The 15,739-nt window shown below is 37.0% G+C and overlaps 1 protein-coding gene across 2 annotated transcripts; it reads left to right on the forward strand.

Moving 5' to 3' along the window:
• Positions 1-350: 350 nt before the first annotated feature.
• On the forward strand, positions 351-15,217 carry LOC129274524 (omega-amidase NIT2-like). Of its 2 annotated transcripts, XR_010295394.1 has the most exons (10): positions 351-663; positions 3,510-3,628; positions 4,270-4,390; positions 5,473-5,564; positions 6,664-6,757; positions 8,257-8,331; positions 8,795-8,873; positions 9,621-9,719; positions 11,343-12,690; positions 12,843-15,217. XR_010295394.1 is itself a non-coding variant. In XM_064108130.1 (9 exons), exons 1-9 carry the CDS (start codon positions 648-650, stop codon positions 11,491-11,493), a joined length of 846 nt encoding a protein of 281 aa, XP_063964200.1. In that variant the 5' UTR covers positions 393-647; the 3' UTR covers positions 11,494-15,217. The 2 variants fall into 2 exon arrangements, 1 of the variants encoding a protein (XP_063964200.1); XM_064108130.1 differs by having other exon boundaries at positions 393-663; positions 11,343-15,217.
• The last annotated feature ends 522 nt before the right edge of the window (positions 15,218-15,739 follow it).

Consider the following 15,739-nt stretch of genomic DNA (forward strand, 5'->3'; position numbering starts at 1 on the left):
AAGTATCTATGTGCAAAGTTTGGTGAAAATGACATGGATTTCACTTTAACTGTGGAACGTCCTTAAGATCGGATAAAACGGGGAAGTGAATTTGCGCGACAGCCGAGGTAAGTCACTGTTTTTGTTCCTTTTAACTCGATTTTTCGCCGTTTCTTGGCAATTAATGCCAAGAGGGAATATCAATTTGCATTTTGGTCGCATTAATTTTCAAAATGTTTATTGATTAAAGACAAAAATTGAAGAGCCCCGACGGGGGGATTTTGCATTGCAAGTCCCCTAATGGTGGCTGCACGCTAGCGAGCCGTCTGTGTATGAGGAGAACTTTAAAAAAAAATGTTAAAAAACTCCTCAAAACAGACGGCTGCCAGCTGTCTATGATTGAAGCTGACATCGACACTGCCTGAGAAGCACACACGCGCGCCGACGGCCGCGTCGGCCGGGTCGGACGCGACGGTACACGTACACTGGGCCTGGGACGGCGCGGCCGGAGGACAGTCGCGGATGATACTACGCGGAATTTTGAGTCAACATTTAATAACAACAACGTCGTGGGACTTTTTACCTTTGCCCTGATTTTAGCTAAGCCTGATCGACAAGATTTATAATTGACAAAGTTCATCTGGCTCCAACTTTGATCAGCAACCAACATGTCTTCAAAATCAGGTGCGGTAAATTATCTTTCTCATTTCTGACACTGACAGTGAATATTTATTTCTCTTGTCTTGTCTTGGGAGTCTTGATTCATTGTCTTTGAATGGGAGCTGAGTTCTATGGTTGTCTGTCACTTATACCCTTTTTACACACGCTAAAATTCCCTTAACCCCGTACTATAGGTGGGGCTAAATTGCCATTTAGCCCCACCTATGCTATAGTACGGGGTTAAGCTTAGCCCACTTTCTTTTTACACAGCATTTTTGCAAAGTGGGCTAACCCCACCTTTAGTACGGGATTATTTGGCCCTGCAAAAAAGCAGGGTTATCCCTAGACCAAAAGCTTCGGTCTCTGTTATGTTGGTTGTTCAGCTGAACTCCGTTGGCTTCACTCACCAAATACAGAGACCGAAGTTCTAGCGCGATCTGTACAGGGGACTCAATGGCCATATGTTTATGTACTTAAGATCTGATAAAACGGGGAAGTGAATTTGCGCGACAGCCGAGGTAAGTCACTGTTTTTGTTCCTTTTAACTTGATTTTTCTCCGTTTTTTGGCAATTAATGCCAAGAGGGAATATTAATTTGCATTTTGGTCGCGTTAATTTTCAAAATTTTTATTCATTAAAGACAAAAATTGAAGAGCCCCGACGGGGGGATTTTGCATTGCAAGTCCCCTAATGGTGGCTGCACGCTAGCGAGCCGTCTGTGTACGAGGAGGAAAAAAAAAAAAGTTAAAAAACTCCTCGAAACAGACGGCTGCCAGCTGTCTAGGTTATCCCAGCAATTGCGGTGCTAAGAGCGATAGTACGGGGTTAAGATCGCTAGTGTAAAACGAAAGTGGGCTAAGCTTAACCCCGTACTATAGGTGGGGCTAAATGGCAATTTGGCCCCACCTATAGTACGGGGTTAAGGAAATTGTAGCGTGTGTAAAAAGGTACGAGTGAAGTACTTGTAGGATGGGGGGTCGGGTGTCCGGACACTTTATCTGTTTGAAATTGAACTTGAAGCCTTCTTTTTTGTCTTTGGATTACACTAAAAATATGAATTCAATACTTGTAATCACCTTCTGATTTGTTCTTTATAATATTTCCTAACGTTTTGTACTAAAAATTGATGAAACTTCGCTTGTAATTTTTTCCAAATGACTTTCTAAAATTGATCGTCCGGACACACAACCTGTCCGGACACACAACAACTGGGTATACTACGAATGATCGACAAAAACCACTAGTCCGGGGTTAGCGAGTTTCGTGTGTGAAAAGCAAGCATTCCTTATCCGGGGTTAGCAATAACAATTTGGCATGTGTAAAAAGGAAAAAAAATAGTACGGGGTTAAGGATAGTACGGGGTTAGCGATAGTCCGGGGCTAAGAAAATCCTGTGTAAAAAGGGTATCAGTCTCAGTGTGATACAGTATGATAATAATGCTGATGCATGGATTGCCAGCCCATGTCTGTTTGGTGCATGCCCGCTTTGCTGGATGTGTTAAATATGATTTAGATCTAGGCCTACATCAGTATGGTAGTGGATTGTATTACCGAACACTTTTCATGAATTCAATCATATCAAACATCATTCTCATAAAATTCACCAAACTTTCACCATAAATACACAATTAAATACCTACAAAATATATTATAAATATGTTAAAAATTTGCCAAAATTGTTTTTCTTTTTTACGATGTTACTATACTATAGCTTCCAATCGGACCCCTCTTCGCATGTGAAATATTTGGTCACTTGAAAAAGGTATCGTATTAATACCGAACGTGTGTTTTCTATGGGAAAATTTGAGAAAACAAAATCACTGATGAGCTATTTTGACAATTTTTTTATTATTTCTAGAATATTAAGACTAATAAAATGTGTTTTTGACCATTTTTCATCATCTTTTTTTTCAAGTACCCTTTGGAGAATGTTGCAAAGTTTTGAGCTTATGAAATTATTTTCTGACGCGTACGATGCGCCCGTTCAGTAATACATACAAGGTCGGTCGGTAATATAATCACTCACTATACATGTCTTACCTTAGATCTACCACACAGAACATTTTGCTCCAGTTAACATGCCTTTTTCTGTTGTCCCTCAATTTATCAATCTAGTTTTAGACTTTTACTTTGACCTTCAAAACACCAAACTAAATCTAACATCTAGATCTAAGTTATATCTTGTGACTAACTCACAATCAGATGGTATTTTCATATTTTTGCACACAGTTTCTTCAGAAAAAGTGCCCCCCCCCCCGCTCCACTGCCATGTCTTTATTTAGTTATGTTGATGTTACTATTTTGAAAGTCTCTGTTTATTTTATTTCTATAAAGAGTTCATAATTGTCAAACCTTATCAGACATTTTGTTAACCAACTTTGACATTACAAAGAGCACTTTAAATCTGTGTTGAATTATTACCGTTCACATTTATGATATAAGTAAAAAAAAATTGTATGATTTGATGATAGTAGATGGAGAAATATGATTTTACAGTATAATCAACAGTAACTAGATTATTTGGATTATGCTGTAATTAAATCATACATTTGTTGTCATTATTATTTATGTTGGGTGTAGAAATATAGTATTTTCTGTTTTGTTCTGTTTTTCTATATGGGTTGAAAATAAATTGAAATGAATATGATTTTGATAAAGAAAATACAAAGAAATTCATCTTAGAAGAGGTATATTCCACATTTTGCAAAATCTGTGACTTGCGGGAATAGGGAAGGCTGACTTGGCAAGTTAACAAATTTTTCATTTACTTATTTCTTCTATTGTTCATTCTCATATTTGGAACTGAATTTTTCTTTGAGATATATCTTTGACTTGTTTGACATTTTTTTTTTACATCTTTTCAATGAACAGTATTAAAGTTGGCCCTGGTGCAGATGGCTGTATCTGCAAACAAGAGTGAGAATCTCAGTCGAGCTGTAAAGATGATTGGTGAGGCTGCCAAGGCTGGGGCTAAGATTGTTACACTCCCTGTAAGTATATATGTAGCTCCAGTATTAAGTGACATTACATTTGCTCCTTTGACAATTGCTTCAAGGGTTTTATTTTAGTCATTTTGTTGGTGTGCAGAACTTATGCGGAGCAATCTTCACCTGAACAAATTCATTAAATCCTGGTAGATATAGTCAATTTAATCATACAGCAAGTTGATTTGAATTGACTTTAATTTAAAAAAAATGACAAGCATGCATAACAATGAAAAGTTAAACAAATCAGGATATAACTGACATTTATAAATTTGGATTAGTTTATAGTTTTGTCACAACAAGGATAATATACAAATGAGAAGATATTCAGACATTCAAAAATGAACATATTTAGAAAGCCAGTGATGTTTCACACACACACTCACTATTTTTTGTGTAGTTTACATAGTTACATAATCCATGCCTAGAACTTTTCCATACCAGTATTTACAGAAAATCAATCGTATTTATACAAATTATGAGGACTTATTAAAAAGTTTGGTTAGTAAAAAAAGTAGGCCTATTTTTTTATATGATTTATACTATGTAGTTTTACAATCTTTGTTTTGTAATCAATCCACATAGTACCAATGATACAGAGAAAATGTGCTCTGACCATTTTCCTTGATTTAAATCTTCTATAACAGGAATGTTTCAATTGTCCATATGGCACCCAGTTCTTCGCGGACTATGCAGAGAAAATCCCAGGCAACTCAACCCAAACACTCGCTGAAGCTGCCAAAGAAAATAAAATATTTGTGGTAGGAGGTATGTATCTGTTCAACATAATTACAGGGTGTATATACAGGGGCAGTGCCATGGTATTTTGATGGTGGGGGGAACAAAATCTTCTTTTTCTCCCTTTTTTTGCACTACTTGAAAAGATCTTGAATAGTTCTAGGGCTTGTCACCCCACCCGGGCCTTGTGAATGATTTTATTACTGGGGATGCTGATGTGTATTCGAAAAGCAAAAAAAGGGTTTTTACAACAAAACTGAGATCAAATTGGTCCCCAGCACCCCCGCCAGTTGTGCTTGGTCACCATCTCAAATTGAGTTCAAGCAGAATCCAATAAAATATAAATAAAATGTATTTGCCAAATGATTCTGGTAGAAAAAAAAAAGATTATTTGAGCAAAGTATTTATTAAGCATAGCATTCGAACCAGGTGTTGGGTCTTTTTCCAAGCAATAATAATAATAATACACTATCCCACACGTACTTATCTGTCTTGACTAGCTTCGGTGTGATTATTTTCAGCTTGATACAATTTCATAAATAACTTTTCTGTTGTAACTTTTGGATTTAGATCTGTGATGATATGGTGACAATTATTGATTTTCAATGACTTTCAAATTATTTTTTTGCTGCAACTATACAGGGTTCCCAGCCTATCAGGGAAATCAGGGAAAATTATTTTACTTTTTTCCTGTCAGGGAAAAATCAGGGAATTTGATGAAAATAAATCAGGGAAAAATACCTCAAAATTATGGAAAAGTCAGGGAATTTTGATCAGCCCAAAAATCAAAGGCACAGTAGTCAGTCAGACTGTTATATTTTGTTGCATATCATAACAACATCCATTGAATGACTGGTTATGGTGGTACTAATTATTTTTACATTATTATTTTTATCCTGAAAATAAATGTAATTCATTGCAACAACTTAGAAAACATACAAAACTGGGAATGGGTTTAAATAATTATCAGGGAGTTTTTAAACTTCATCAGGGAAAAATCAGGGAATTTTGTTTTCTTCAAAAGCTGGGAGCCCTGACTATAGGATACTTGGCTTTGAGTCTTTATTTAGTTTACGTTTAATCTTTGAATTGATATTTTTGCTCCCGTCCAGGTTCCATCCCTGAGGAAAGTGAGGATGGTAAAGTCTATAACACATGCACCGTCTATGACCCATCAGGAACCTGCATAGCTAAACATAGAAAAGTAAGACCTGGGCTCCGTAACACAAAAGATTAGTGATCAATCGCTAAATGAACTGACCAATCAGTATCAATGTTACATGCCTATTAGGTTTGAAATACTGACCAGGGACCAATCAGTGCGGTTCTTTCATATTTGCAATTCATCACAAATCTTTGTGTTACAGAGCCCTGGTACCCGTTTCATCAATGAATCATGTTATAATAACAAATGTGCAATAACTGTTTAAAGCTACTGAAATCAGTCAATTTGATTGGCTGATAGTAAACTTGTTATGGAAATTGTTCCTAGTGGGAGTTACATTAACCAAACTAGAAGTCATGCTTAAATACATACATGTACCAAGGTGGACATGATATTTGATGTGTAATCCCGTCAATTCCAATAACGTTAAAACCAATATTTCAAATGAATTGGAATTCATGTCAGACAATATAGGTGCTGTTTAATGCATAACTTTTCAGAAATCCCCGTCTGAGCAGTGGATGATGTTAATCTGCTTAAATGTAGATGTCCTGGATTTTGAAGAGTTGTTGTGTGGTGGCTCTGACTGACTCTTGCCTTGTAATCAGAGGGTTGTGTGTATATATATCCCACCACGACCTCACATCATTTGACTTAGCGATAATTCACCGTTTGCCACTCTCCACCCAGGTGCTAAATGGGTACCCGGGGGCCATTTCATAAAGCTGTTCGTAAGTTAAGAACGACTGGTGAACCTTTCCTACGAGTTGAACCATCGCCAATGAACATTTTGGTGTATACCATTCACCACAAGAAAGGATCACCAGTCGTTCTTAAAGTTGCTCTGGAACAGCTTTATGAAACACCCACCCGGAAGGGGTGTGAAAGTCATTATGACTTGACCAGTATTGTGTGCACCTCAATGGCGAGTGGCTGGAATATTCCCCTGGGAGTGGATGATGTGCATACATTGTGTGCTGGAGTGACTGGATAGTAATCAATCTGCAAGCACTTATGTACAATGAATGTCTTAAGTGATTATTAGTTAATTATTATTATATTGGACCTCCTAACCTACAGTTATGTCTCTCATTATCATTACTTTTACATTTTATTCTTAATTTCTCCTTTTGACTAGATCCATCTGTTTGACATTGATGTACCTGGGGGTATTACTTTCAAAGAATCAGATGTGCTTAGCCCAGGGTCGGACCTGACTACATTCACTGCAGGTATAGCAAAGTTTCAAGTTCCATACATACAGGCAGAAAAAAAATGAAAATTTGAGGGGCTACTTTTCCCAAACTTCTGGCTGAATCTGTAACATTGGATAAGCTTTAACATAGCAGTGAGAAAGGGAATTTTCCAGGGCTCTCTTGGGCATTTTGGTGGCATAATTTTGGCAAGCTGCCGTATAATTTTTACCTGCAGACTTATCTTTATACTTTAAATAAATGGTTGTAGAAGTAAATCTAAAGATTTAAAGGCAAATATTTGTCCTGTATTGAAAATAAAAATCAAGATTAATTCAGTCATAATTGCTATCCTTTAGTGCAAACAGAAATAGCAAGAGCTTTGTAAGCCATGTGGGTGAGTGTTCTTTTAGATGATTTCGCAAAAACGGTCCATTAAATTTTCTCTTGGTGTTGTATTTTGCTGCACATGGCCACCTACACTCAATGCTTGCTGGGTACATGCAGGCACGATGAAGGGCGAACCTTGATTATTTGTCACTAAGTCCAGCTTCGTCCCCATCAACAAGGGTTAATCTGTGGATCAATTAACTTACACTCGTAGCAATCGCTCATTACCCTACCACTTTGCCCAATATGTAGCATTACATCAAACCCTCGTGGCAGAATTCGCCGCACCAGCTAATGGTTTTGCTACGGTCCTATACCCCGATATCATAATCCTTGTTGGAGGAACCAAGATATTTCATTCCCAAGCGCTATCAACCCTGAATCGCCCGATAATCCCTCTTATGTACAACGTTTCTCTGCTGCAGGCGCAATTAAGCCCGAGGTTAAACCACAACAGCTGTGATATTACGTAAGAGCAGCTCTGCCTGTAGTAGGCCTTTTGGAATTGAATTATTGTATTTGATATTTAATCAAATTTTCAAAGGCGTATTGTATTTTGAAATTCAATGTTAATATGTTTTCAATTTCGAATGAAGGAAATCGGCCCGTTAAAAAGAAACTGTTAAAGAGAATAAAAATGACTGCATGCGATGGCGAGCGAGTTTGCTTGAATCGGCGCGCTGCGTATGTAATTGCAGTTTAGTTTATTTGGACCCATCAAGGTCAAGAAACACATGTTTAGATACTTAAATAATTGGCCTGGGGTGATTGAGGTTTTGCATGGTTCGTAATCGGGGTTTGTCTTCTCCAATGACAGTTCTGGGTCATGGCATTCAGTTTTCTTCTTCCATGTCTTCTTTGATATGAAATAATGTATTGATATTTTTTGTGATAACGGGTTTCCAGCCTATCATGAATTAAAAAAATATGGAACTTAATGAAATGCAATTAAAAAGCTTTTAAATTGAAAAGTTAAAAAATGTAATATGATTGAAATTCATTCAACATATGTTTTTATCATTCAAGGAACGTAATCTGATAAAATATGTATGGCTACTTTTTTGTACATTAATTTCTTTTCTTGCTATGATATTGTGCTTTCATGAGAATATTTCTTTTGATTAGATCTTGATTTCTTAAATTTTCAGAAAATGTAAAAGTTGGTGTTGGGATCTGTTATGATATGAGATTTGCAGAGTTGGCTCAACTGTACTGCAAAAGAGGTAAAGTAGAATAGGACAGAAACTTTAATAGAATTCATGATAAACATACGTAGTTTGTGTCTTGAGACTTAATTGTGCAAGAAATATCTAGTGATTGATGATGTTGAATATGATTAAAGTGTATATTGTGAGATTTTGGAAGCACTTGACTTTGGTGATAGAAATAAACTCTATGTTGCTTTGAGTCACAATTCACATGCATCCACATAGGAATGATTTGCCCAAACATATCAGCTGTTTTTAGTCACATTTTGAATTGTAGAGCATTTGTGACACATGGCAGATAGATGAACACTGGTAGGAATTATGCAACGTTAATAATAACTGCTCTGCTATGGAAGCCAGGCTAATGATATTGTATTATTGTACATCACTTTAGACATTTGATGGAGTAAGTGATTAAGTGCTATAATGTTACAGTGTGGTAAATTTTACTTTTATATTTAACCTTTGACCCCAATAGGCTGCCACCTATTGCTGTATCCTGGAGCATTCAATATGACGACAGGCCCCGCCCACTGGGAGCTCCTCCAACGAGCAAGGTTAGATCGTGTTTATGTCTTTCCACAGTATTCACAAGTCAGTAATATACAGGGGCCTGGGAATAATTTTTGAAGACGGGGTGCTGGTTTTGAAAAAAAATGACAAGCAAAAAAAAAAAAAGATTTTCACCCCACAATGAAGGTGATTTTGGTGCTGCCTATGATGTATAACATATGCAGCACCCTTAGCACTCCCGCTTCCCAGGACCATGGTAAAATCAACCTTTAGCAAGATAAATTCATATTCTACATCCTCTAAGGTGTTGGCTTAGTTGGTATAAAGCACCAGCCTGTTGAAAAAATGTTCTTTACTGGCAGGCAACTCATCAAGCTTGCGTTGTGTATTAATGTGCATCAAATATTGTTTTTCTGTGAAGTGTACAAAACATGTAATAGTGCAGTTGTCTGTTGTGAATTTTAAAAATTAAAAAAAATCCCATAAATTTCCATAGTATTACACGCACTGCCGTGTGCAAATAAATTTGGCAAACACATACGAAACAGTGCAAACAGGTTTGATTGGCAAATTTTCCACTGATGCATGTTTTTTTTTCGTATTGGATTTTGCTTTGATTTCTGTGATATCTATATTTCTCATATTTCATTTTTGGGGCCTGTAAGATTATGGAGTCCATGAAATCTGTGTTCTTCCTGTTGTCAATTTTTTTGAAATGTTGTTATTGTCAGTATTGAGGTAAACTGGGACTTGGGTAGGCCTATAATTCTGATTTCTTTATTTATGTTCAGGGCTCTTGACAATGAACTCTATGTCGCGACTGTTTCTCCAGCTAGAGACGAAAAGGCAAGCTATGTGGCATGGGGTCACAGTACAGCAGTTAACCCATGGTAAGTTCAAAGGCCCAATGGCACAAATGATACACATCTAGAGCATATGTAAGAATTGAATTCATTTAAGTTTTTTCAATCGAAATTTATTTGCTCAAAAAAATTAAAACATTACACATACATTAATACAAAGAGTCAAATTCACAAAGAAAAAAAGAAAATACTAACAATAACAACAGCAACTGTACATTGGATTGTATATGAGATGGACAGCAAGAAAGAAACAAGCCTTGTGATTAAATGCATAAAATAACTTGAATGGAGAGAATTTTTTCCATGGATCTCAGGATTACTACCAAACTTGATTAGATGATTGAAGTGCATGAAGTCTCTTTGGAACAAGTTGGAACAGAATTTTGGGTTGTTTCAAAGGTAATAAGTGCGAGTAATTATTCTAAAACCATGACTAGTCAATAGAACCTGTTATCAGTACTAGTTATTAGCAAATTTTCACGTTAGCAAAAATAATGACTGGTCACATGGGAGCTTTCAACCAATCGTTTAATTAGGATCAACATGTATATCACCATTAATAATAAATAATACACAGTCCTTGTAAAAGCATATACACATTATGATACATTGTCGCTATGCACTTCCAACAGACTTTCAAAGGGGGCTATTAACCCAACAGCCTTATACAGTGCAAAAGAATTTCAAAGAATGAGCTTTGCCCAATCCTCATTTACCTCATGTGCATGTTGGACTTGCCCTAATAGATAGACAATAAATATCTTGAATAGCTTTAGCCTGTTATTGCAGCAAAACCTTTAAGAGTACAAAGTTTCATCAGTTTTATTGTCGTATAAATTCTACCTGGACACTTCTAAGTTCCATATGTAAAACACACACAATCTTTACTCTCCAAATTAAATAAAACAACCTGTGTGTGGGGGGGGGGGGGGTGAGTGGTACTCTAGAGATCATTAGCATTTCATGAAGAGATTTGTCAGCTTTTTCACTGACAACTGTTAAAAGCTACTGAAAATCCTTGCATCTGATTGGCTAGGAGTGGTCACTGAGATCACTGGCCAGACTTCATGAGTCAACTACATCAATCTTCACTTTCGTGGCCATATGGAGTGGGGGGTAGGGTGCAGGGGGTGGCCCCCCCCAAAAAAAAAAAAAAAATGAATACCTCATATTTTTTTACTGAAAATGCTCACAAAATTCACCAAAATTGTGCACAAAATCTTTTAAATTTACTTTAGAAAATGCATAAGTGCCCCACTGACAAGCTTGGCTGTCTCATTCTCTTATCTTTTAGTTTCTTTTTTATTTCTTTTTTATTTATGTGTATAGCCATTCCCCACCCCCCCCCTCCAGTCCCTGGAAAATATATTTTTGCATACTGCCATGCACCCTTTGCTACTCTCCACGCAGGTGTTAATAGGGATGTGAAAGCATGAAGTAGTATGGCAAGTTTGGAAATTCTTGTTGGAATGCTCAACAGGGAGTGGAGAAAGTGTATACATAGTTTGCAGGTAAGCCAGGATTCAATGGCAGGGGTAAACAGTATATCTGTAAAGTGCTTAGAGGCGTTCCGATGTATTAACCACCATATAAAAGTGGTATTTTATTATTATATTTAATTAATTTCCATTTCTTTGTCCCAATCTACAGGGGAGAGCCAATAAGTAAAGCAGGATCAGAGGAGGAGATCGTCTATGCTGACATCGACATTGCAGCTGTAGAGAAAATGCGAACCCAGATACCCATAATGCATCAGAAAAGACCAGATCTCTACGAAATTAAGGATATGAGTGAGAAGTAAACTGGAAATGTGGCAGTATAGGAAATAATTTTTTTAAAGGTTTTTTTTGCCACATTGGGGCAATTACTGACTTTTCATTTCTCGGGCTACTTCTTTGCTGAAAGAGCAATTATACTGTAAAAGCATATTTCATTATTATGCTGTATGTAGATTATTGATTTTCTAAATGTTCTTGAATATTGTTTGTGGCAGATTTTGGGGCAACTTTAGAAGAGATGGTCGCCCCAAAGCATGGGCGTCAGCGCGGAGGATTATCCTTTGTTCATGGGGGGGGGGGGGCATCTATTGTTGCATCCCCCCCCAATACAAAATATAATCATCCGTTCTGATGCCCAAGCCCCTAAGTATACAATTTTGCAAATTTTAGCACTCCCATGTATTGCCTGTACTGCAGTGCAGCCATTTTAATTGAGTGTGGGTGTACCACGACCATGCGCTCATGTCTCCAATGAACATGGAGCTAGTCATTCAGTCATGCACATACCAAATCAACTAATGGCCTTGTGTGTTTTTTAAATATAATCTTGAACCGAATTTAGCTATAAAAGCCGGAGTAATAATATATAGCAGTACAAAGAAGCAATTTTAAAAAACATTTATGCGATATATAAGTGCATATCATTGTTATTCGTTCTTAACCTTATGAAATATATTGTGTAGTATTGGGATGGAGGTGGTGCATTGGAAATCTTATTACTTTGTCAAGTATAATGAAAATTACTTCAGATTTTCATGTTAGATTATAAATTACATGAAACACAAGTAACATTCACTGGAGCAAAATTGGTTCAGAATTGACTGAAATATGTAAAATATAAACATTGAGTCTTGTATGTGAGTCTCATACATAGTAACTCTTGTGAAGAACCAACATTTCCCTTACTGTGAATAAGGGGTATATACAGGTACTGGGGAGCTCCTGCAAAAATTACCAGTCATTTTTTTTAACCAGTCATGGGGGGGGGGGAGAGGAATGACAGATAACCTAAGGTTTGCCAATGTGTTGGTTTATGAATAAATGACTTGTATGTCATATAACTTGGCAAATAATTCTGCCATGAAAATCGTCAAACTTGAGTTATAGAGTTATATAACACTTGGGGTATCTTTACATTATGGCGCTGTCATAAGTCACATGATAAGGTCATAGGTCATTTGAGGCCATACTTTTGTTTCAAATTGACCTCCAAGACCTCTGTTACACCGGATTTCCAAAGTAGTCTCGGGGCACCCATAGACCAGTCTCAGGCAGGTTTCCAATCCGGTGTTAACGCACAAACCTACCCGAGACCCCTTCTGAGGAAACCTATCTCGGACCATCTCGCGATGTGTTCCGAGACCGGTCTTAGGGTGCCCCGAGACTGCTTTGGATTCGGGGTAAACGCAAACCTGCCTGAGACTGGTCCGAGACAGGTTCGCTACATTTGGAACGATTATACAAATACAGTGCGCGCTTGCGCCCTGCTAAACCTATCTCGAACAGCTTTGGTACTTCGGTGTAAACGCTCAGAAAACTGTCTCGGGCCGCCCCGAGACTCATTACGATTGCGTTGTAATAGGGGGTCAAAAATTAAGGTCAAGATTTTGGAAACCAGTCTCGGGGTGCCCCGAGACTGGTCTCGGGTAGGAAATCTGGTGTAACAGGGGTCCAAGACTCCCCAACATGTATGACATAAAACTACTGTTAGTTTTAGTTCTCTTTTTTTTTAGTGATAATATTCTTGTTTCGTCATGTCTTTCATGTTTCAAGTATTGAAATTGAAAATGAGCTCAGAAATGAGAACTTGTAACACTTAAGAGAACTCAATAGAATTTATCATCAATACTATATTATGTTATTCATACCTAAAATCCCTGTTCTACTATATTAATTGAACATGTATAGATATTATCAAAACTAAAAAAAATAATGTATTGTTATTCTTTTATGAAGTATGCAGGCTTTAATAATAAACAATAACTGAGCATTGGAAAAAATGAAATCTTTATGATAAAATACCATTTGCCCAAAGGCCTGCTTCCATTTTGCTTAGTTAATTTTCATACCTGTATTTGTATAACAAAGCAGGTGTTTATTTATCTTCAACCATATTATAACTGCGTGATTTCTGACCAGGTTTTTTCCAGGTGGGGGGTCAAAGGTAAATTACCAATTCATCTACTGCCAACACGTCCACTCATCACATGGTCTACCTTCATTTAGTCTAATGCCATTACGTCCATCAACATTTCGTCTAACAACCATTTGCTCCAATCATCACTTTGACTAATCACCATTTCGTCTATGACCATTTCTTCTCATAACCAGTTGGTCTAATATCCATTTCATTTTCATCCATTTTGCACAATAAACACTTAGACTAATCAGACCAAGTGGTATATGGACTAAAAGGCTAGTGGACCAACTGGTTATTAGACAAAATGGTGACTGGACGAAATGGCAGTTAGACCATGTGGATAGTGGACGAACTGATGGTAGACCAAATGATAGTAGACGAGTTGGTAATTGGATGAATTGGAATTGGACCAATTGAAAATAAACCAGGTCAATTTGAGCCCCCCCCCCCCTCAGAACTTGGCTGCCAATTACACAATCACCGCAAAAAAAATGCATGTGCATAGAGCAGACCTTTTTTTTTTTACTAAATCGTAATTTATTGAGAAAAATAATCTCTATATATCTCTATTTCATAAAACGTACACAAATATGGTTGTTAGATCAATGTAATTTCAGGTAACTTGTTTTTTTTTTCAATCATTTTGTTAAAACCAGGGTGAAGATATACACATGTTTTAATGTTTTTTTTTTCATCTGCAAGAGCAGTGTGCACTTAAGCTTGCATGCAGCTTGAGCGCCGCGATGAGCGAGTGCGCCAAGCATTTTATTATGAAATACACTTTTTTGGGGAAAAATACAGTTTTTCATTCCCAGAGGTTGGCAGGTCTGCATATTTATCTCACATGGTAAAAATACTGATTTTTTTGTCAAAATACTGATTTTGGGGGATAAGAATCCTGAAAATGCAAAATACAACTTGGCAGCTCTGATAGAGCCTGATGTAAACTACAAGACTGTCATATCAACATCTTCAAGGAATGCTTTTGCATGTTCTGGGCCCCTGATTCATAAAGAGTTAAAACATTGTATCAAAATTAGCAATTATGGCAGCTACCAAGGTAACCAATCTCAGCAGCCAATCACAATCAAGGTTTCCATGGTAGTTACTATATTAGTCTCTATGAAACGGGTCCCAGATCTGAAAAATTACATCCTCTAAAGTTGATTGACTTTGTAAAGTTCGACTTGAGGAGATTTACCTGTATGCTTGTGCCTGCTTTCTGTTTTGTAAACAAATAACCTGTGCAATGAAATGTAACATTACTCTTTATTAAGTAACACAACATTTGCTCCTGCGACAATTGCTTCGGGCTATATTTCATCTAAGTTAGGGTTAGGTTTAGGGTTACGATTCAATAGGGTTTTATGTTTGGTTTAGGGTATGTTGTAGTGTTAAAGCCTGGTGTGAACTTAGTCTTTGATTAGTATGTGGAATTCATTGCGGAGCAATTGACGCTGGAGCAAATGTGATGTAATACTTTTTGTAATCATTTTATGATTGTTGCACAGCTCTTCCGAAGAGTTTGTGCTTGTGATGTCCGTATGATGAAACAAAGGCTGTATTGATAATCAGTTTTGGAAATTTAATAAAATTATATTTTCAAATTTTCTGTATACTTTTGAATCATTCAATGTGTGAAGAGTTTGACAGAAAACAAAACTTCAAATATCATCTTCATTTAGTTTCTGGCATATCTCTCATTTTCTGAAACTGTAATTTCTTAATTTATAGCGACCATGACAGTTGGATTATTCACAACGTATAAGGGCATACAAATTCACTTACCCCTAAAAGGAAAACCAATTATTTATGCTATTATCTTGCATATCAGGGGCTGTAAAAATGTTTTAAAAGGAGTGGGGCAGGGGGGGGGGGTGGTCAATGCAAAAACGAATCAGATGGTCATTATTATAATTGTATACATGTTTATCGAAAAATATGGGAGTTGAACCCCCCCCCCCCCCCCAAACACACACACTTTTTAGACAAATGCAAAATTGCTACCTGTGCCAAATTTTGTTATTGAGAAATTCTTTGGCCTGCATACAGAAGACCAGTTTTACTGGGCCATGGTCCGAGTTTTATGGGAAGCCCTATCAACATTTTGTTTAGATTGTATCTTTCCT

Source organism: Lytechinus pictus, chromosome 13 (assembly GCF_037042905.1).
Source record: "Lytechinus pictus isolate F3 Inbred chromosome 13, Lp3.0, whole genome shotgun sequence".
Classification (NCBI taxonomy): domain Eukaryota; kingdom Metazoa; phylum Echinodermata; class Echinoidea; order Temnopleuroida; family Toxopneustidae; genus Lytechinus; species Lytechinus pictus.

Excerpts from the sequence above, each read along its gene's own strand:
- LOC129274524 (XM_064108130.1), top strand. Across the intron at positions 5,565-6,663 it reads GCATAGCTAAACATAGAAAA|ATCCATCTGTTTGACATTGA; the intron begins GTAAGACCTGGG and ends CCTTTTGACTAG. Across the intron at positions 9,720-11,342 it reads AGTACAGCAGTTAACCCATG|GGGAGAGCCAATAAGTAAAG; the intron begins GTAAGTTCAAAG and ends CCCAATCTACAG.